This window comes from Monodon monoceros, unplaced genomic scaffold (genome assembly GCF_005190385.1).
Source record: "Monodon monoceros isolate NGI ecotype Baffin Bay Population unplaced genomic scaffold, NGI_Narwhal_1 Super_Scaffold_20, whole genome shotgun sequence".
Classification (NCBI taxonomy): domain Eukaryota; kingdom Metazoa; phylum Chordata; class Mammalia; order Artiodactyla; family Monodontidae; genus Monodon; species Monodon monoceros.
This window is the reverse complement of record NW_021703777.1, coordinates 21,535,416-21,557,095: the sequence shown is the minus strand read 5'-3', so window position 1 is coordinate 21,557,095 and position 21,680 is coordinate 21,535,416. Positions and strand designations below refer to the sequence as shown.

General features: G+C 43.7%; 1 protein-coding gene across 1 annotated transcript in view; it reads left to right on the top strand.

Annotated features, from left to right (window-relative positions):
* RNF150 (ring finger protein 150) overlaps positions 1 to 21,680 on the top strand; it is a 236,658-nt gene that overhangs the window by 182,758 nt on the left and 32,220 nt on the right. Inside the window, exons 5-6 of the mRNA XM_029235117.1 lie at positions 4,069 to 4,165; positions 9,591 to 9,801. Coding sequence (XP_029090950.1) covers positions 4,069 to 4,165; positions 9,591 to 9,801 — 308 coding nt within the window. The remainder of the gene's footprint in view (positions 1 to 4,068; positions 4,166 to 9,590; positions 9,802 to 21,680) is intronic.

Genomic DNA, 21,680 nt, shown 5'->3' with positions numbered 1-21,680 from the left:
TATATTATTCATAATCATCTCAGCATTATGATGCAGTTGTTGGCATCATCTTTTGTCAGGGGTTTGAAGAACTCTTTGTAAAAAGTATGCTTCCCGGGCTTCCCTGGTGGCACAGTGGTTGAGAGTCCGCCTTCCGATGCAGGGGATACGGGTTTGTGCCCCGGTCTGGGAAGATCCCACATGCCGCGGAGCGGCTGGGCCCGTGAGCCATGGCCACTGAGCCTGCGCGTCTGGAGCCTGTGCTCTGCAATGGGAGAGGCCACAGCAGTGAGAGACCCGCGTACTGCATTAAAAAAAAAAAAAAAAAAAAAAAAGGTATGCTTCCCTTTGGTGAATAAGAAAGGAGAAGAGTTTTGGTAACCCTCGGTTGTATTTCCAGCTTGTCAGGATCGTTAGGAGATAGACTGTCACATCCCGTTGTTCCTCTGTATGTAGTTTCTCATGCAGCCTTTGTTAAAACATGGGAAGGGACAGTGCCCTGCTGCGAATCGTACAAATAGAATGAGTGAGATAGACATTGCCCTAGAGATGTTTGTTGAACTGTTGGTGCATTTCACTAAACTCCAGATTCTTTCCCTGTTCCTTTATTTATTTAGTCTAGTGACTTTTATTTTTCTTTCCATATGGGAGGGAAAAAATTGTTTGCAATCCCAATTATAAGGAAGTAGTCTTCCTATTTGGTGAACACAAGAAATATGGTATTAGGAATAATTGAATGTTAGTTAATAGCTAACATGATCACCCTGTGTATCATTTTAGCACTGTTTTTGTTGTCCTTAGTTCTCCCTTTGATTTTTGTTTTTAATTTACAGTTACTTGCTTTCAGCGTTAGAAAGTTTAGAGTAGAAATCAGAGTGATAACCTAATATCTAAAAATAAGATATAATAGTGGTATTAATAAGATGAATGATAGCTTACAATTAAGGATGATCAGGACTTATAGTTTCAGCTTCATGGACAGTATTTATTCCCTCTCTCTCATACACACACACACACACACACACACACACACACAGACTCAATCACTGGCAAACTCCATACCTATAAGACAAAATTTCACAGATGAGGAATGAAGTCTTGGAGAGCTAATCCTTGCCTAAGATCCCACAGCCAGAAAACGATGGATCCAGAAGGGTGGCTCTTCAATGGCCTTTTCTGTTGTAGTTCCCAGGGAACCACTGAAGCACTGTGATTCCGCCTTGAAGGAAAGGACCTTGTCTTATTCATCTTGGTGCCCAGCCCCTCGTGAAGAACAGAATGGAACAAGGGGGTGACGTAACTAGCACTTTTCTGGGGGAAGATAAATCTGGCAAGGATGAGTGGGATGAAAAGAACAGGGAAAGATTGGTGGCATGGAGGGCAGTTTAGACGTTAGTACAACAATACAGAAAAAGAGTTAATGAGATCATGTATGAGGGAGCGGCGTGGCAAAAAGAAAATAGGCAATGAAGGTACAAGAGATTTAGGAAGAATGAGCCCGTGGGACTTCATAGCCACGTACAGGCAGTGAGGAGTGCCAGGCCTTTTGAGAAATATCCGTTCATGTAGCAAATATTTCTGGAGCATCCTCTGTGTGCCAAGATCTAGTCTAGTTGCTGGGGATCTAACAGTGAATTAGGTAAATGAAGATTTTGCTCTCATAGAGCTTATATTCTCGTTGGAGGATGTACCAGTCAGTTCTCCAGACAGCCACTGTATCCCACTATATATTCTTAAGGAATTAGCTTATGTGATGATAGGGGCTGGCAAGCCTGAAATCTGTAGGGCAGGTCTACAGGCTGGAAACGCTGAGCAGGGGCTGATGCTGCCATCTTGAGGCGGAGTTTTTTCTTCCTCAGGGAAACCAGTTTTGCTGTTAAGGCTCTTCAACTGATTGGGTCAGGCCCGCCCAGATGATTTAGAATAATCTCCTTTATTTAACGTCAACAGACTGTAGATATGAATCACATCTGCCGACTACCCTAAATTAGTGTTCGATTGAAGAACTGGTACTATAGTCTAGCCAAGTTGCCACATGAAACTAACCATCACAGAGGAGATGTAAGAATGACCAGTGCAGACAGAGAAGTCACTCAGGGGATAAGAGCAGGTACCAGCTTCTGTGTGTGGGAGACTCAGGGAAGCCTCCTCCGCAGGAATAGATGTATCTTCATCTTACACATGAGGCAGAGGAGACGTGGGAATGTTAAGTGACTTATTTAGGCTAAAACAGCTAATCATTGGCCCTGCTGTCTTTCTGACTCCCAGTACATGTGCAGGAAACACAACAGAGCCTGCCTCCCAGGAATGGTCAAAGGGACCTGAATGTCTGACTTACTTTGCCCCAGAAGGAACACCAGTGAGTGAGAAAATTTAGATTAGGCACCTGTTTTCTGAACGTAGAGCCTGAACACAGGGAGGTCGATTATTGCTTGGGGGTGGGGGTGCAGGGGGACACTTGACCCCGCATCAGCCCCTCCCTCCTGCTGCTGCACTGGGACTGACCTTCTTCCTGCGCCCAGGTCAGGGCTTTTGTACAAGCCAGTCATTCTGCCTAGAAGACTCTTCTTCCTCTCCTCCCCTTCTGTGGATAATGTCTGCGTAGCCCTCCGGGGTCTGAGCTTCGGCACCTCGTCAGGGAAACTTTCTCTATGTGCCCAAGCTAGGATGCATCTCCCAGTCACAAGCCCCTACCAGCTCCGTGCTCTGCTAACGTGTCCTTAGCGCTGTTGTCGTGAAGTAGTTTATTTCTGTTTTATTAGTGTCTGCCTCTCCGATTATACTCCCAAAGAGAAGGAGCCAGATCCCTATCGTGCTGATTCCCAGTGAGGAGCACAGTTCTTGGCAGGTATTCCTTGTCGCGTGGATGCATGGCTAAAGGAATGAATGGATGTGATATATTTACTTGTAAGCGGTAAATCTGTAAGGCATTCGAAATAATGACATGGAAACACACGACACATCCAGGTTGCTCCTCTCCGTCTCCTAATCCCCAATGCGATCGTGTCCTGTACACAGCTAATGCTATCCTTGGGACATGGGTTCTTCTCCATGTCAGTTTCAGAAGTGGCACTTCTTGAGCTCTTCTCTGATTTGAGGGGTCCTTTGTATGCATCGGAGCCTCAAGCCTTCTAATGCAAAGACAGCTGGTAGAACTGTTAGCACAATAAAAGATGAGAGTCAGGGAAGAGAGCGCAAGCGTTCCGGGAATAGTGCAGCATGGATAGCGTGTCCCAAGGATGCCCTCATACTTGACAGATGGTTCTCTCTCTTCTTGCCCCAGGCAGGAAATTCTGACTGCTTCTGCCCGTGGCCTGGAGTCGTGTGCGTGAGAAGACAAGCTTCTGATTCGAGCAGCCCCTGAGATCTCTGAGTGGGCTCTTGTGAGCCACGTTGAGAGGAAGTTTAGTCAGGACTCCCCACCCCCGCACCTACTAAATGCCCCCCTTATCCTGTCACTCAGAGGAAGGCTCCGGAGGGCTGGCGCGCGAGCCTGGCGATGGAGTTGCGCGCATCAGCTGTACAAACAGTAAAGCTTACGGTACCTGTCCCTCCGGCTTCTGATGTGAGAGCCACCAGCCATAGCAACTTAAAACATCCCTTGTGCTGTGAAATGCTTGCCGGAGCTCTTCTGCCCTTTTGTGTGAGACCCCGAATATCTACAGAAATGAGGCTTTATTTTGCAGTTTGCTTCTGACTGTAGGAAAAGAAATTTTGGATTGATTTAAAAGTGGCAACTCTCAGGTTATCCTGCAAGGTCTGTGCAAATTTCTCCACTTGCCTTCTTTCCATTCAAGATTCTTCCTGTCTAGAAAGAGAGAAATTTCTCTGTTTCTACATTCTCTGCATTTTCTCAAACTTGGAAGACTCAGCTGCAAATCATAGAGGACCCTCCTGGGAGCCAGACAGATGTTGACTGTATCACCGCAGGGTGTAACAGGAAGCATTACTGGCCCAGGTGTTCAGAGGAGGTCCGAGTCTTGTCTCTGCCACCAAGCAGTGCGTGACCTTGAACAAGTCTCTGGGCTGGAGTGGACTAGGTGCTCTCCGCAGTTACCGCCGCGCTAAGATGTATGGTTCTCATTGCAGGCATCTTTTCCACAAGTCCTGCGTTGACCCCTGGCTCCTAGACCATCGCACCTGTCCCATGTGCAAGATGAACATTCTTAAAGCCCTAGGGATCCCGGTAAGCACAGCACAGCCTACAGCATCGTCATGTCTGTCTTTCTGCCTTTCCCACAAAGCAGGGAGAAAACAGCATCCCTGGATTTCCTGTGTCCCCTCAGTCCCATAGCAGTGGCGTCACATGATGAGGCCCTCAGAGCACTTCCACGCCTGGATATATTTCTCCTCTCACTTTTCCTCAATCTGAGAACATCGTGACCCTCTCAGCATGTCCATTGTATTTGTCTGTGAGTTGAGATGCTGTCTGAGCGGCTCATAGGCTCCTCTTCCGGGCTGCAGTGGGTGAGAGCAGGTGGGACACCCACAGAGGCCTCTTGGGCCAGTTGTACACTGATGACACTCTTGTGTCATTTACCTGCGCTGTCATCAAGCAGACCCGCACGCCACACTTTCTGATGTTGCCCCACCATCTCCTAGCTTCCAGAGGAAACAAGCTCTTCCCAACGATGGGAGGGGAGGCCAGCCACTGGGAATCTGGCTCAGGGCCCTCTGCTGAGCTCAGATCTCCATGGCGAGCTTGAGTGACGAGGAAGCCAAAGCCAGAACCACTGAATTCTAGCGCTACCCTCAAGCTGGTGCCCTCAGTTATACGTTTTATCAAACTTAGTCATTCCCCCTGTGCAAAGAGAATCCCCCCAGCTGGCTGGCTTGACGCTCCAGGGAAAGACTTTCCAGGGACCATATCGAGTGAAGGCCACGGGCTACTGAGGCACCATCTGCTATGGTGAGGGCAGGAAGCAAGCCAGGCCACCAGACCCGAGGGCTGCGCAGAGATGTGAGAACAACCTGGCGCCGTCTAAAAGAAGCTAGACAAACAGCATACAGAGACCGGCCTCCCCCTTCCCCCTCCGCTTTGCTCTCTCCTCCTCTTGTCATTCCTCACTACTAATGGCAGAGAATAAACAGAATTTTAAAAGTCCCAAGATGTCACTGAAGAAGAAAGGATCAGATCAGATATCAAAGGCTTCCTTTAATGCCAGAGGGCTAATTATCCCGGGAAGACCAGAGTGACTCTGTTTGAGGGCACACACCTGAAGCATCACAAGGTCATGGATTGGCTGAATTTTCTACCCTGCCTCCCCTGCCTCCCTGCCGGCTGTATGCTGATTTTTTTTTTTTTTTTTAACAGTCGATACACCAAACACAAATCAATTTGTGTGACTATAGCTTTGAGCTAGATTTTGAAAGGCAATGCATTACATTTTCAGACCAGAGTTGTGAAGGCATAATACATTCAAGGTGAAAATCACTGACAGTGAACATGAAACATGAGTAAAAACCCAACATCTCTATCAGATACTAGGGACTTAGAAAATTAAACTCGCTGTTTGCATGTTCCACATTTCTGGCTCTAACTGGTTCCTATTACAGTGGTACCTTCTGCCATTATATTTTGCCAAGAGAAATAAAAGACTGAACCTGACAGGAGCAGGTCCTTTACTGTCAGAGTGTTTTCAATCCCCTTATCTACATTCAAGTGCTTCATCCTCCTTTCTCTCCAGTCAGGTCTAGGGGGTGTCTTTGCAGGATGACAGATCACATCATTGAGTGCTCCTATAAGGTACCATATAACACGGGCCTTTTTTATCCCAGCACACACCGTCTCCTATCACTATTATCCTGGTATAAATAAGATGATTGTAAACGAATAGAAAATCCCGTGCAGCTGGTGTATTCACTAGTCCCTAACTATTTCGCATCTGGTTTATTTGAGCTCTCCCTGCTAACCTGAATTTGAAAACATATACGCTGTTCACTTACAGATGGTATTTGACATCTCTTACTAAACATTATGACTGTAATTTCTCTTAGAGGTATATAAATTGGGTTTCTATTCAAAATATTATTCTATTTGATGAACCATTTCGAGTGGATATAAACTGTGAGGTTCTGTAAGGTGGGTCTGTTAAATATTGTATCTAAGCCAAATTATTTATTCGTTCTCTCATTAACAAGTCTCACTGAGCTAATTTGCTTTCTCTTTTCCTCTACTCACCTCTGTTAGAGACATAACACTATTCCTGCTAGCCCACAAAGTAAAAGCGAACACCCTGCATCAAAACTAATAAAATAATGTTATAAAAAGAGAAAAGAGAGAAAACAAGAACACGATCAACAAGCAAAGTCAACATTGTGAAAAATATGTCAGTTGTTCTTGCATCTGTGGTCACATCCAGATGCTTATGGCTGAAAGAACGGCCAGTACAGGATCCTCACTTGGAGCTCTTTTCCTCCCTGAGACCCGCACACAATTTAGATCTGCATCTTTACATAGTATATGGAGGGAAAGAAGTTATTTTTTCTTCTACCCTCCTCGGTTCTCCAGCTGGGCCCTGTAAATTAGGCTTGTAAAAGGCAGATTAACAAGAGAAAATCTAACAGAAGTTTATGAACACATGCATCGTGTGTGCACATAGGAGCACTTGGCGATGAGTGACTCAGAAGGGTGGTTAGAACTTCGGCTTCTATAGCATCTTCAAAAAAGAGCAATAAATTTTTAGAGAAGTGACAAGACAGAGGGAAAGGACTTTGAGTTTCTAGGACAGCAAATTGTGGGGAGGTAAATATATGGGGGAAACCAATGGCGGATAAGGGCATGTCAGTTAGGTTTGTTGCGTCAACTCCCAGTCGCTGGTGATAAGAATGTTCTTCTCTTTCTGGTACAGAGAGGGGGACCCCCTTACAAATTTATGTCTTGCTTTTAGGCAAATAGGGGGAAGGCAGAGGGCATTTCTTTACCCAGTTCTCAATTGTTTCAGCTAAAAACAATTTTTATGCCAACGTAGCAAATTTGGGCAGTGACATACTCTGCTACCCTTCAAAGGTGTACTTTACCTTTGCCCAGAAATTGAATTTTTTTAAGTATTTTCTCAAAGCTCCCCTTCACTGATCTCAGATCTGGGCAGGTACTAACATTCCCAGGTTTTTAGAGCAGTAAACTGAGACTCAGATAAAATTTCCAAATCAGCATTTACTGAGCACTTAATAATTGTCAGGCACTATGTGAGGGCTTGGAACTCAAGGTCAATATAGTGTAGGTGCTTCACTTTAAGAAGCTTGTGTCTCACTTGTATGTGGAAACTACGTGGAAAAGAAACAGAGAGGAGATCTGTGGTTGCCAGGGGCAGGAGGTGGGGAGGGTGAAATGGGTGAGGGGGTCAGAGGGTACAAACTTCCCGTTACGAAATAAGCAAGTCCCGGGGATGTAACGCACCGCACGGTGACTCTAATACAATACACAACACTGTATTGTATATTTGAAAGTTGCTAAGAGAGTAGATCTTAAAAGTTCTCATCACAAGAATAAAAATGTTGTAATCATGTGAGGTGATGGATGTTAACTAAACTTACTGTGGTGATGGTTTTGCAACATACACACGTATCAAATCATCATGTTGTACAACTTAAACTAATACAATATGCCCTGCCAATTATATCTCAGTAAAACCGGAATTAAAAAAAAAGCTTGCGGACTAGTAGAGTGAGACTAACACAGTAACAAATGACTGTAACAGTGGGAGAAGTGTGAAAAGAGTTACAGTATCAAAGATGACTACTGGGAGGGAGCGCTGCTTAGAAAAGGGACATTTGGCCTGGGAATTGAGGGATGATTAGGAGTTCACCAGGGTTAGTTTGAGACCTTGGGATGGGAGAGGGGAAGGGGATGATGCTTTGGGCAACTGTCATCCCGAGTGGAAGAGCAGCATATGCTAAGGTGCTGAAATGGGGAATATGTGGTTTATTCTGTGTGTTTCCAAAGGCTGAAGGTAGGGCCAGAAAAGAAGGCTTGGGTCAGACTGTACGGTACCTGTTTTGCTATACTAAGGAGCTTGTAATTCATTCTTTAGGAGGAAAAAAAGAAAATCATACCTATGCATGAGTGCTCTGGTGAAAAAGTGGAGAATGAAGTATACCGGGGAAGAAACTAGAGGGAGATTGGGAATTGGTAATGGGGTAAGAAACGTTCAGAACATACCCGCTCATGTCCAATAATCTCAGTCAGTAAACTTGGAGGATCAGTCATTCAATGAGTTGACTTTCAACAACTCGAATTTCAAGGAATTGGCCCACTGCCAGTAGAGAAGAAGACGGCAGAACACAAGGAGAATGTGGTGGAAAGGGAATGAGCTGAATTTGAGGTTTTTGTGGGATGATGGAGATTTCCAGCTGACTGTTGGAAACACAGGCGTGGGGCTTGGGAGACTTGCCTTGAGAGTGGAAATCCAGGACAAGAGTCCAGCAGTTTGGATTTCTTGCCTTGTGCTCCCCATGAGCCCGTGAGTGATAGATTTTTCTCTTTCAGTGAACTTGGCACACAATCTAGTCATTGTGGTGTTAATTCAAACAATGTCAACATAGGATTCTCCTCACCCAAGCCTGCCCACCCTGATCTGCATCCTTGGACGGAGTGCAAAACCGTGTCATTGTCATCGCTCAAGGCAATGTCACTCTCCAGCGTGGAGCAAAACGTGTGATTAACAGCCATTCTTAGTGCTTCTCAAGACCGTATCTCTCCTCCACCACCTTTAAAAAATCATTTTTCTGAGTTTGGTCAGAGGCAGAACAACTGATAATCATTTTTTAAAAGCTGTTTGTGGAAGAGATATCAATATATTCAACACCACTTCAGCCAGCAGAACTGAGACCAAAGAGTAAAACTGCCCCGCTTCCCGCTAAGAGAAGCCGACCGACACAGGCTGCCTTGCGAGGCACAAGAGACCCCGGTCTCTACGTTTTTCAAGTGGAGCTGTGAGGAATATTGGGAGGGAGAGTCCTGTAGTGAGTGGGTAATTAAAGTAGATGGTCTCACCCTAGTTTTATGATTCTAAGATTTTAACTTAGAAGATTTGACAAATGTACGATCAATTGAATGTTATGTAAATAGGGCTTTGCTCTGCAGGTGGTTTTTGGGCTTATGTTTAACAGCACCTCACCCTGTGCTCTTGTGTTTGTGTGTGCGTTTATGTATATGTGTGTATCTCTGATGCACAATTCACGAGTCAGATTCTGTCTCCCCTCTCATGCCATCAGTCTATTTGTAAACAACACATGGGTCTTTGGGGCTAATTATCAGGCTGTCAGCTACTTCCTGTACAAGAAGTAAACACTATAGATAAGGAAGAGCTGTCATTATAAATAAGTATCATATTATTCTCCCTATGTAATTATATTAATGTATGGCTACTGCTACCCCTGGAATTAAAACCTTGTCTGTAGATCTAAACGGAACCTTTGGAAAGAAAATTTTGGAAGATGTTTTCATGTTAATTACAGGAACTATATGTGGAATGTCTTTAAATAAAGTGGTTCAGGAAGAAAACAGTGAAGAACTTGGTTTTCCCTCAGGACAAAATATTTAGGCTGTAGACATCTCATCTCTAACTTGATGATATACACTAAGATAGGTCCTTTTCTGCTCCTGTCAGCCCAATGCCGACTGCATGGACGACTTGCCCACTGACTTCGAGGGATCTCTGGGAGGTCCGTCAACCAACCAGATCACCGGCGCAAGCGACACAACCGTAAATGAAAGCTCAGTCACTTTGGACGCTGCTGTCCGGACCGTGGGAGCCTTGCAGGTGGTCCAGGATACAGATCCCACCCCGCAGGAGGGAGGAATCATCTTCACCACCAACAGTAAGTTCTGCGCCACACGCCAGTGCCGTATTCCAAAAGGCTGTTGCCTCGCGCGAATTGGAAAAAGGCCCTTTTCCTCAAGAAGAAAGAAAAATTAAATGAATAGAACGTTGCTAGGCTAAACAATCATATCTGATGGGCCTTGAGAAGCCCAGCTTACTCCAGAGCCAGCAGGGCAGACAACAGTGCTAGCTGTGTGTGTCACCCACCTACACACGCCAATGCCACAGCACTGTACACCCCCCATGGTACCCAAAAACCAGGCCAGGTGGTGGTGCTGGCCTCTGAAAGTGGAAGGCAGGTGAGAAGAGCCACTGCCCACTGGATAGGGCACAACCCACTCACTCATGTGCGTGTGTGTGTGTGTGTGTGTGTGTACACAGGCTTGAGCCCTCCCGAGTGTGCAGGTGGCATTCTGAGCTGGTCTGGACAGCATGCAGGAGGGTTCTCCCCCAAACCCGTTGCTGCAGGACTCAGAACCCCTTTAGATGGGCATCCTTGCAGTACAGCCTAAACCCCTACGCATAGTGAGGTATTAAAATATCTTTAGGGTTTCTTCCGCATCTCCTGCATAGACTCAAGCTAAATGCTGTTCTGGTTGAGGGTAGTTATAAAAATATTAAAATAGCTATGTTAGCATACGGTTGAAGCTCAAACCTAAAGTATTTACTCTACCGTCTAATACAGCAGAGATAAAAGGAGTTCTAAAAAAATCAGCATGCAAATTAACTTAGGTTTAAGGTTAAACAGGTGGATGAATATTTCAGGTTTTAAAGGAGGTGTGTTGTTTCCCTTGATGGAAGTAACCTATTCACTATAGAAAATTTGGAAATGGAGCAGAGCAGATGAAAGCATGTTGGGATATTCCCTTTTAAGTTGGTCTCTTTTTTACATATTCGTGATGTTTATGCAGTTCAGAAAATCATTCACACTGAAATTTAAAGACGCATTTTTCTGATGAAGAAACATAACAGTCCTCGTCATTGAAAGACTCAGAAATAAAGGAGAGAATAAAAAAAGAATGCAAAAATCACGCAGTACCCCACTACCCAGAAATAATCACTCTTAACATTTTCGTGTATTTGCTGATAATCTTTTTTTTTAACATCTTTATTGGTGTATAATTGCTTTACAATGGTGTGATACTTTCTGCTTTATAACAAAATGAATCAGCTTTATGTATACATATGTCCCCATATCCCCTCCCTCTTGCGTCTCCCTCCCACCCTCCCTATCGCACCCCTCTAGGTGGTCACAAAGCACCGAGCTGATCTCCCTGTGCTATGCGGCTGCTTCCCACTAGCTGTTTTACTTTTGGTAGTGTATATATGTCAGTGTTACTCTCTCACTCCGTCCCAGCTTACCCTTCCCCCTCCCCGTGTCCTCAAGTCCATTCTCTACATCTGCGTCTTTATTCCTGTCCTGCCCCTGGGTTCTTCAGAACCGTTTTTTCTTTTTTTAGATTCCATATATATGTGTTAACATATGGTATTTGTTTTTCTCTTTCTGACTTACTTCACTCTGTATGACAGACTCTAGGTCCATCCACCTCACTACAAATAACTCAATTTCGTTTCTTTTTATGGCTGAGTAATATTCCATTGTATATATGTGCCACATCTTCTTTATCCATTCATCTGTCGATGGACACTTAAGTTGCTTCCATGTCCTGGCTACTGTAAATAGAGCTGCAATGAACATTGTGGTACATGACTCTTTGAATTATGGTTTCCTCAGGGTATATGCCCAGTAGTGGGATTGCTGGGTCGTATGGTAGTTCTAATTTTAGTTTTTTAAGGAACCTCCATATTGTTCTCCATAGTGGCTGTATCAATTTATATTCCCACAACAGTGCAAGAGGGTTCTCTTTTCTCCACAACCTCTCCAGCATTTATTGTTTGTAGATTTTTTGATGATGGCCGTTCTGACTGTTGTGAGGTGATACCTCATTGTAGTTTTGATTTGCATTTCTCTAATGATTACTGATGTTGAGCATCCTTTCATGTGTTTGTTGGCAATCTGTATGTCTTCTTTGGAGAAATGTCTGTTTAGGTCTTCTGCCCATTTTTGGATTGGGTGGGTTGTTTTTTGATATTGAGCTGCATGAGCTGCTTGTAAATTTTGGAGATTAATCCTTTGCTTCATTTGCAAATATTTTTTCCCATTCTGAGGGTTGTCTTTTCATCTTGTTTATGGTTTCCTTTGCTGTGCAAAAGCTTTTAAGTTTCATTAGGTCCCATTTGTTTATTTTTGTTTTTATTTCCATTTCTCTAGGAGGTGGGTCAAAAAGGATCTTGCTGTGATTTATGTCACAGAGTGTTCTGCCTATGTTTTCCTCTAAGAGTTTTATAGTGTCTGGCCTTACATTTAGGTCTCTAATCCATTTTGAGTTTATTTTTGCGTATGGCGTTAGGGAGTGTACTAATTTCATTCTTTTACATGTAGCTGTCCAGTTTTCCCAGCACCACTTATTGAAGAGGCTGTCTTTTCTCCATTGTATATTCTTGCCTCCTTTGCTGATAATCTTTTGATATAGTTGAGACAATAACCATGGGAATGAACATTCAGTATTGTAACCATAGAACTTTCACAGGACCTCGACAGAGAATAATTTCGAGAGGAACTTGGTGGTAAATATCCACCCATGTAGGGTTTATTAGTTTTTGGTAGGTATGAGTTGTAACTTGACTTTTAGAGGCATAAGGACCTCAGTATTGAAACATTGGCCATAAACATTAAAAAGTCCTTAAAGAGAGATTTTGATCCATTTGTTTTGAAGGTCTAGAGTGGTACTGTCTAGTATTAATATAATGCAAGCCACAAAAGTAATTTTAAATTCTCAATAGCCACAGTAACATAAAAATAATAAGTTGGTAAAGTTCATTTTAAGGATTTTTTTTTTTTTTTGCGGTACGCAGGCCTCTCACTGTTGTGGCCTCTCCCTTTGCAGAGCACAGGCTCTGGATGCGCAGGCTCAGCGGCCATGGCTCACGGGCGCAGCCGCTCCGTGGCATGTGGGATCTTCCCAGACCGGGGCACGAACCCGTGTCCCCTGCATCGGCAGGCGGACTCTCAACCACTGCGCCAACCAGGGAAGCCCAATAATATTTTTATTTAACCCAATATATCCAAAATATTTTATTCTTTTTTTTCTAGTAACTCTTCAAAACCTGGTGTGTATTTTATTCTTAGATCACATCTCAGTTTAGACTAGCCCCATTTCAAGTACTCAGAAGCACGTGTGGCCAGTGGCTACCATATTGGAGAACATAGATTTAGAATCCTAGTAATTTAGGGATATAAGAACCTTAAAAAAAAAAAAAAAACCCTTAAAGGTCATTTAATCATTACCATGATAAACTTTTGATTTTCACCATATGAAAATTGTGACCAGTTACCATCAGGCATATCACCATTAGTGGTCTAAGTGAAGTATATTGGAAGGCCTCATAAAATTTTGCTAGCAGTTCAGAAACATTTAAGGCATGAGCCTTTATTGAGCCCATAAAAAGAACCAAATCAAAAATGGATCCTACTTTATTTCTTGCAATGAAATGATTGTTTGATTTTCTGTTAGATTCCTTATTTTGAAAACTGGCTATGTCCTTCATCCATCTTAGTAAAGCCCAGATGACAAATGAAAAGGCATAGTTTATGGGTTAAAACACAACCAAAACTGAAATAGGAAATTAAAGTCTGTATCCATATAATTCATAATCCCAGACAGTTTTGGCTAAAATAGACTCAGAGTGTTTAGGTTCATAGCAGGCATTTAGCAGATGTCTATGGAATGACTTGAGATAAAAGTGTTTGATCTAAGCTTCAACAGGGAGCTTCTGTTCACAACAGAAGGAAAAATGCCAGGTAATTTCAAAGGAAGGTCTTGGTAAAGATGAAGAGACGAGGTGTGAGACCACATCTATAGTTTGAAGACTGAAACTGTATATGAGTATGGCTAAAGACATCAGTCTCTTAGTACAGAAACTGAATTTTTCTCACAAAATACTCTTCCTAGACCATTTATTTCATTTTTAATGAAGTATAGTTGATTTACAATGTCTCAGGTGTACGGCAAAGTGATTCAGTTTTATATATATGTGTAAACATATATACATACATATATGTATTCTTCAGATTCTTTTCCATTATAGGTTATTACAAGGTATTGAATATAGTTCCCTGTGCTTTATAGTAGGTCCTCGTTGTTTGTCTGTTTTATATATAGTAGTGTGTATATGTTAATCCCCAATTCCCAGTTTATCCCTCCCCCCCTTCCCCTCTGTAACCATAAGTTTGTTTTCTATGTCTGTGAGTCTGCTTCTGTTTTGTAAATAAGTTCATTTGTGTCGTTTTTTCTAGATTCCACATAAAAGTGATATCATATGATATTTTATTTCTGATTAGTTTTATTTATTGGGATTTCACAGAATATTCCAAGCACAGTCATTCTGATTAGATGTTAATGGTTTATACCACTAACTAAATGGCTGTAGATTACTTAAGGGGAAAATTCTTTCCTCTGTACAGGTTTGTACATTGCCTAGTGCCCTAACTCAAATAAATAATTAATAAATGAACAAACACGGATGCATGAATAAATGAGCGAAAAGATTCAAGTTCTCATCAATGTTATTGTAACCATTTCTCTAATGCTATAGAAAAAAATGCGGATGGTGAAAGAAGTATAGTTGGGATACGATATTGCAACAAATCACAGATAACCCACTGGAGGTTGGACCTGACGTTTTTCTACCTTATCCTTTCCTACCTCACATCTCTGCAGATCCAGGAAATTACTAGAAAATGAAGAAGCAACAGTAGGTAACAAATACATAACACCAACTCTGTACCAGGTACCCTTTTATGTTGTTTACATGTATTAGCTCACGACAACCCTATGAGGTAAATGTTATTTTTAACTTCATTTTCCTGATGCAGAAACAGCAGCACTGAGAGATTAAAAGTAACTGACCTGAGGTCATAAGCTAGTGACAGGTGGAGCTGGAATTCGAAGGAGCAGCTAGCTGGCTCTACAACGCCATGCATAGCTACGCTCAGAAGATGCAAAAGGGGAGAAAACGCACACAGTTCTCATTTCATATTTTTCCTCTTTTCCTCCATTTTTCTAAATCTCTGAAAGGCCAAAAATGTGTTTAGTTTCAGCTTGCATTCTCATCCCTTACCTCCGTTCTTCCTTTCCTGGCAAACAGTCTTGCTGTATAGTCGATCAAATGCGTGTAAAAGTCATTTCAGCACTCAAGGGGAAAGAGCAGAGAACAGATTGCCCTTAGAGTAAAGATGGAAAAATCTGGCATTAAAGGATCATCTTCAGCTCCCAAGAAAAGAAAAATGTTTACAAAGGAAAGGAAATGCAAACTGGTAGGCAGTCTGACATTTGGGAGAAAGACGTTCTTGTATGCATATCTTTAACGTTTCTGACATTTCAGCTCTTATAACCTCACACGGCAGCCCCAAATCACAGTGTTTCTCCTCCACGTTGGTGCAAGGGGTCATTTGTATGCATGCCCTGATGTCACTTACCCAGCTTCATCTGCCCACCCAGTTGCACCAAAACCGTACTCTGCCTGCTGACTCCCCAAGCCCAGGCTGCCGCTGGTTGGATTGGCTTCAGCAGGGAAAGAAGTTTCTTAGGACCAAAGGAAAACACAGCTGAACAAACAGCCCGGTGTGTTTGGAAACTCCAGACAGGAGCTAGAGAAAGACACAAAAGGAGAAGACTCTATCACTCCTTCCCTAAGACATCCTGCGCCACTCCGCACCTTCTCAAGAGGGTCTGAAACCTTCCCTTTGTCTTCCAAGGAAAGCCACTGACCCCACCATCCGTTTCCTTTATTGAGTCACCACACAGATCCTCTAGTGCTGTGTCTAGATTGTTACCCCCTTGCCGCTCCTTCCACCTCAAACTGGAAGGAACCAGCAGTCAGCCCATGGGGTGGAGGGTAGAGGGAACTAGAAGCTAGAAAGGGAGGAGATGGGCAGAGTCAAGGCCTCCCAGATCTGCCCCAATACGTTCTGAGGAGCACATGGTATCATGTGTTTGGCCAGGAGACCCAGTCTTCAGACGTCACAGAAGGAAGCAGTACCCATGAATTGTTATGTAGGCTAATAGGCTCAAAATCGGCCAGTTGAATTGAAACGTGGTGTAGGTTTCCTCTGGGAAACTTCCTATCCACTCTGAACCTTTCGGGGAGTATCGTGTATTTAATGTGTTGAGCCAACATGATTTGTGATGTGTGTAAAATGCATCTTGCTTTTTGCTGCTCTGCCTGAACCGTCTGGCGTGGGTGTAACAGCCCCCTGCCTGGGGATGACAATTCCCGCAGGACTTTTCTGCTCACTCTTAGGTAACGGACAGTTCCAAGAGTCCCTTTAGGTTCCAAACACCGACAAAAGGATTTTTTTTTTTTCTCTGCAGAGCCCTTCTCTCTTGTAATCCCCATCACTCAGGACAGATGGGCCTCCCTTGCTTACCCACGAGGCCTCCTGCAGCCTTTGCGCTATCTGCCGAGGTGCTCTCACCGCTCCGGGAGGTCTTTTTGGATAGGGCCCAAGTTGAGCCCGGTACTGCTTGCTCCCCACGTGGCCACCTCTGGGACCCTCACACGTCACCTGCCCTGACACCCGTCTCTGGTACAGCAGCCGTTTCCAGCCTCTGACCCCACGCAGGCCATCGGCCTCCTCTCTTCAGACTCCAGGCGGGCAGGAGACCTGAGTCCACAGCCTGCGTTAGCTTTTCTAAGGCCTGAGTCTGCTCTCTCTGAGTCCCACCTGCAGGAGGCGTAGTTCAGAATCTCCTTGGTGATGGAGGGAGAGGGGTTTCCCTTGCAGGAACCCCTCACTGGGCTTGGGTCTGGGAGATAGCCCTTCCCCACCCCTTCTTCTAGAGGAATGGGATTCAGCGTGACAATACTCTCCCCACACACAAGCTCCTTTCCAGTTTCCCCACCTTCCTCTCCCTCTCTCCCCTAGTTATTGTCATTAACTGGGTGATGGGGTCCAGAATCATAGAACAGGTACCCTTCACATCTGCTCTACCCATCAGTGGGGTGTCGGGCACAGGGTTGGGGGGAGATGGGAGAGGCCATCTCACACTTCTTTGCTGCCTGTAGCTCTTCAGTAGAAACTGAGGCAGGAAGAGTCCCATGAATGCAAAAGAATTAGTTCATGAATGTCTTGATGGGCTTCACCAGAGGACACCTTCCTAGCTGATATGGCGACTAAACTACGGTCCCTTTTCAGAGACCCTAGAGACAAGTCAACCTTTTTGGAAAAAATATATATATATGCTCGCACTCTTCAAAATGCACTCATGAGACAAAAGTAATTGTTAAAGCACAGCTGAAACTGCAGCCCAGCACAAAAAAAAAAAAAAGGAAAAGTCATTTTCAGCAAAAAGTCATTCACTGCTATCACTGCGGTCACCCGGAGCTCTCCAGGGACACAGACTAGACACTAATTACGGAAAAAACTTCCAAAGAGTTCATTCAGAGACTTGGGTATGGCAGTTTCTGGAGTGACCCGCTTTCTCTTCTTTGAGGAACTCAGTAGGAACATCTCTGGCGAGTCTTCATTCCTAAAAACACAGTCTCTTAAAATTAGGCCAGAAACGACATCCGTTCTTTTCTTTTTTACATTCTGTGTTTATTAGTTAGGGAGCCACTGAGGAAGCATTCAGCGTATCTATATTCAAAGGTTTTACATGCCACTAGGCTTGCTCCAGTCGCAAGCTGAATATGAACACGAGAGAGAGTGTGTGTGTGTATTCAGGGCTTTTCCAGGGAACCTGAGTTTGAACCTCTGGGTCAAAGCAACTGAGAGAAAAAGGGAGGGTTGGCATGAACATCCCATTTCTGTTCCAAATGTTCCTTTACATTTGCAAAGCAGCAGTCTCCGGGTTTTAACGTGACTGCAAAATATACCGGTGCATCCAGAAATCAACACCTCTACAGAAAGCATCCCAGCGTATATTAAGAAAGGACAAGAGTGAGTAGCCACAGCTGCTTTTTTGACTTGCATCAAAGCCTGAACTGGCAAAGTAGCTCCCCTTTGGATTAATGTGCTGGATGGAACTAGCAACAAGAATGATCTCCCTTGGTGCCCATAAGATTCACATTAGCCCTGCAAAGATTATTGCTTTGATCTGTGAGCCTCTTCCATTGTGGCAGACAACAGAATCGGCCAACCCATTAAGATTTTAGATCCCACTGTCGTTCGTCCTTCGGGACATATTTCAGCCACGGTGAATTACGTCCATACAAAATGAAGCATTTGCAGATGGCTATACTGTTCCATAGCTCGTAATGTGCCAGGTCCTTGCAGTCACATACCCGCCTTGTTTCTGAGCCTTCCAGCTCACCAGCTCGATGATGGCTTCAGGAGAGGAACAGCTGTTCTGAAGAGCAAAGATCTTTGTGATAAGCACTTGCCTTCAACTGTCCCAGATGGCAACCAGTCCATCCACGAGCCACTGGATTTTTTTTGCGGTAACATTCCTCCTCAATTAAAAGCACTCACCAACCTCAGAAAGCTCACTCGGGGCCAGACTCCCAGGGTTTCCCTGGCCTGTGTGTCTGGTGCCTTTGACAAGGGAGTGTTGAGGATCTGCAGATGCACGGACTGCCTGTGAGAGAGCTCTTCATTTAGACCACAGATATATTGCCACTGGGAGCGCTCAGCCTGGGCATGACACCACGCCGTCCACTCAGAAGAAACTTGTCCTCCTGAAATGAAGTGGCCCAGCCAAGCAGACAAAATCCATCCATTGTGGGAGATTGTCTCACATGTCCTGAGTTACGCACTGATAGCGCCATCTCCAGTTTGACTGCTTCTTCCCAGTGCTGTCTCGCTTTTGGTAAGCATTCCAAAAGCGGGCTAGGGAAAGGGCTGTTGAGCAGACCTGCATTTTACCACATATTGACACCCTGAGCGTGGATCTCAGCAGGGAGGTGGCACCTGATGGCAAGAAACATAACTGGCAGGTCAGCCCTTTTTCAGTGTTGGAACAGCATCCATTCTAAAGCACATGGGGTGAAGGGGCGGAGGAAGGTCCATCATTCGGAGATTAAGATAGCAGGGAACAGCTGAAAATGTCCTTTGGCTGACATAAGAATTGGCTCTGAAAATTCAGAGAGTCAGGGTTCCATAAGTCAAAATATTTCAGAAATGAAATTCAGTGGCTCAGAATAAAAAAAAAAAAGTAACTATCAGAACATCACTGGGGCTACATGAGGTAAGATGGTGTACTGGAAACACCACTAGCCAGAAGCAAAAGTGATGCCTTAGGTGTGATTTGGTCTCCAGTTAGCTGTGTGACCTTGGGCAAGTCACTCACCCTCTCTGTACTTTCACTTCATCAGTTATCGAATGAGACACTTGTACCAGCAGTTGATTTCTAAGATCCTTTCCAGTTCCATAATTACACCCCCTCTCTCGGTGTCCTTCCAAGTCTCACCAGGAAAGGTCACTTAAGACCTTGCATCCTCACTTAAAGTCCTTCCTGATACCCCTCTCCTTCCAGCACCACGAAGCCACCCTAGCAAGGAGCTGTGTCCTCGGCTCTCTCCCCACTGCCGTGTCCTCTGAGACTCTAGAGGGTCGCTATGAGACTGCAGCATCTGCCCAGTCTCTTATCTTACAGATCAGATTTTATGTACATCTTCAACTAAAAGGAATGGGAAAGAAGACAAGAGGGTGTAGCTGGCTGGAGGAACAGCACAACTCTAGCCCGGAATCCTCCTATGGTTCCCATGTGCAGTGGACCCTGTACTCAGACTATCACAGCCTCCTACTCCCAGAAGGCTCTTAAGCAGTACTTACCTGGGCTGCCTAGATGCTGGCTATGCCCAGACTCAGACCTATTCATTTTCTTTGTTCTTAAAAACAGTATTAATAACAGTTACCATTCATTGAGTGCAAACTTTGTGCTCAGCACCATATATGTACTCTACATAGAGTGTCTTATTTGACCATATTAATAACCTCATGAGATTGTCATCCGCATTTTATAGATAAGCAAATAGATTCCAAAGGTAAGATAACATGCCCTAGATCAGTTGTTTTTCAAACTGTGGGTCATTGAATGAATCTAGCGAGTCCTGACCAGTATTTTTCAAATGACACAAAATAAAATACATCTGAAATCCAAATACACACACACACACACACACACACACACACACACACATATACAGCCTTTAATGTTGATTTTAACAATAATGGTTATTATTGATGCCATCAAGGAAGAAATGTGTCATGTAAACCAAAAGATTATGCAGAGCAACTCTCTTTTATTCTGTTTTAATATTGAACCTAGACAATTGGCAAGCAATACTTAGAAAAAAACATTGTATTTCTTCAGTAGGTAGTGGTGTATAGGTGCTTATGTGTCTGTGTTTATGTATTCATGTGGAAGTGAATACACAGTTTGATATTTAGTCCTAAATCTACACATAGGATTTTTTTTTGCATGTTTATAATGCTTTTTTTTTTTTTTTACAGTAAATACCACATTTGTTGTCTCATTTTCTCTTCTCAGGGAATTAGTATTTTTTTTTAAAAGACAGCATTTGGAATAGACATTACCTCCATTTTACAGATGAGGGTATTGAGGCACAAGTACCACATTCAGAGTTGTTGCTCTGAAATTCAGGAAGAAAACCCCTCTCGTTTCCAGGGTAGCCTACGTTGTATGTGAATCCATTCATGTATCTGTCCCATCGTTTTAAAGGAAATTAGTAATCATCTAAGAATAGCTCCAGTTCATCTCAATATTTTAGAGCTTAGCTCTGTTTTACACGTCACTAAAATATTTAGGCTCCAGATACTTTATTGAGGGTTTAGTTGAACTGTTTAACAAGTTGAATACTAGAAAGCGAATTTCTCTCCTTCTTAACAACTCTGAAATTATGATGCAAACATGTTGTGTAAAGAACCTTTAATAATTCATGTCCATCCATCATTAAAGCAGCAGGAATAAGAAATCTTAATGTCATCTTTCAAGGATTTGAGGCTTGCTCTCTTCTGGCAGAAAGAAATACCTTAAATTCATTGATTGATCATTCTTCCTAAGATCTCAAAGCGTACTTCACCTATAATATCTTGTTCTGTCTTCCTAACATTCCTGCACAGTAGAAACAAACAGTAACATCTATCCCAAAAGGAAAAACTGAAGCAGAGGGGCTAAATCAAGTTCTTGCCCCAGCCCAATTGTCTTTCCAGTATTCCACCACGAGTTTAAACTGGTTCCCTATAAAGAAATGCCAGAAAAGCTCACTTGTTCCAAGTTAATAGCACAGAGTCAGAAATTGAATCAAAGCATGCCCATATGAGAATGATTTTTAAATCAAGGGCATCAGGACTGGCCTTCTTGGTAAACGAATCATCTAGAACCAGCTCAAGATTCTGGCTATACATGGCAGATTGAGCCCACAGGTTTATCTCTGCTACCCCACAAAGCCCCACCAAAGGGTTCATGAAAGGTATAAACCTACATGGACACTAAGAATAGAGAAAAGATTACCGCAGACAATATGTCGACAAATTTTGGAAGACAAATGAGTGGAAGTTCATTTAGTGAAGTGGGGAAAGCCGAAATCTGAGTGCCTTCTTAGTTTGGAGCCAATGAGAAGCTAGCAGTTTTGCAGCTAGCTCAGAGTATAGGGCACCAGATACGTAGGAAGGCTGTAGCATGCGGTGGTGCTCAAAAGTTCAGGTGAAAGACTACGTAAAGAGCGTTTAGCTCCCCCATCCTGAGCCACCTGTAGTTGCCTCAGGCCCTTACTGAGGTGAGGTCCCTTCCCTAGTTCGCAAGCCAACCGTAGGCACGCACGCTTAATCATAATGTCTCATTGCAAATATGA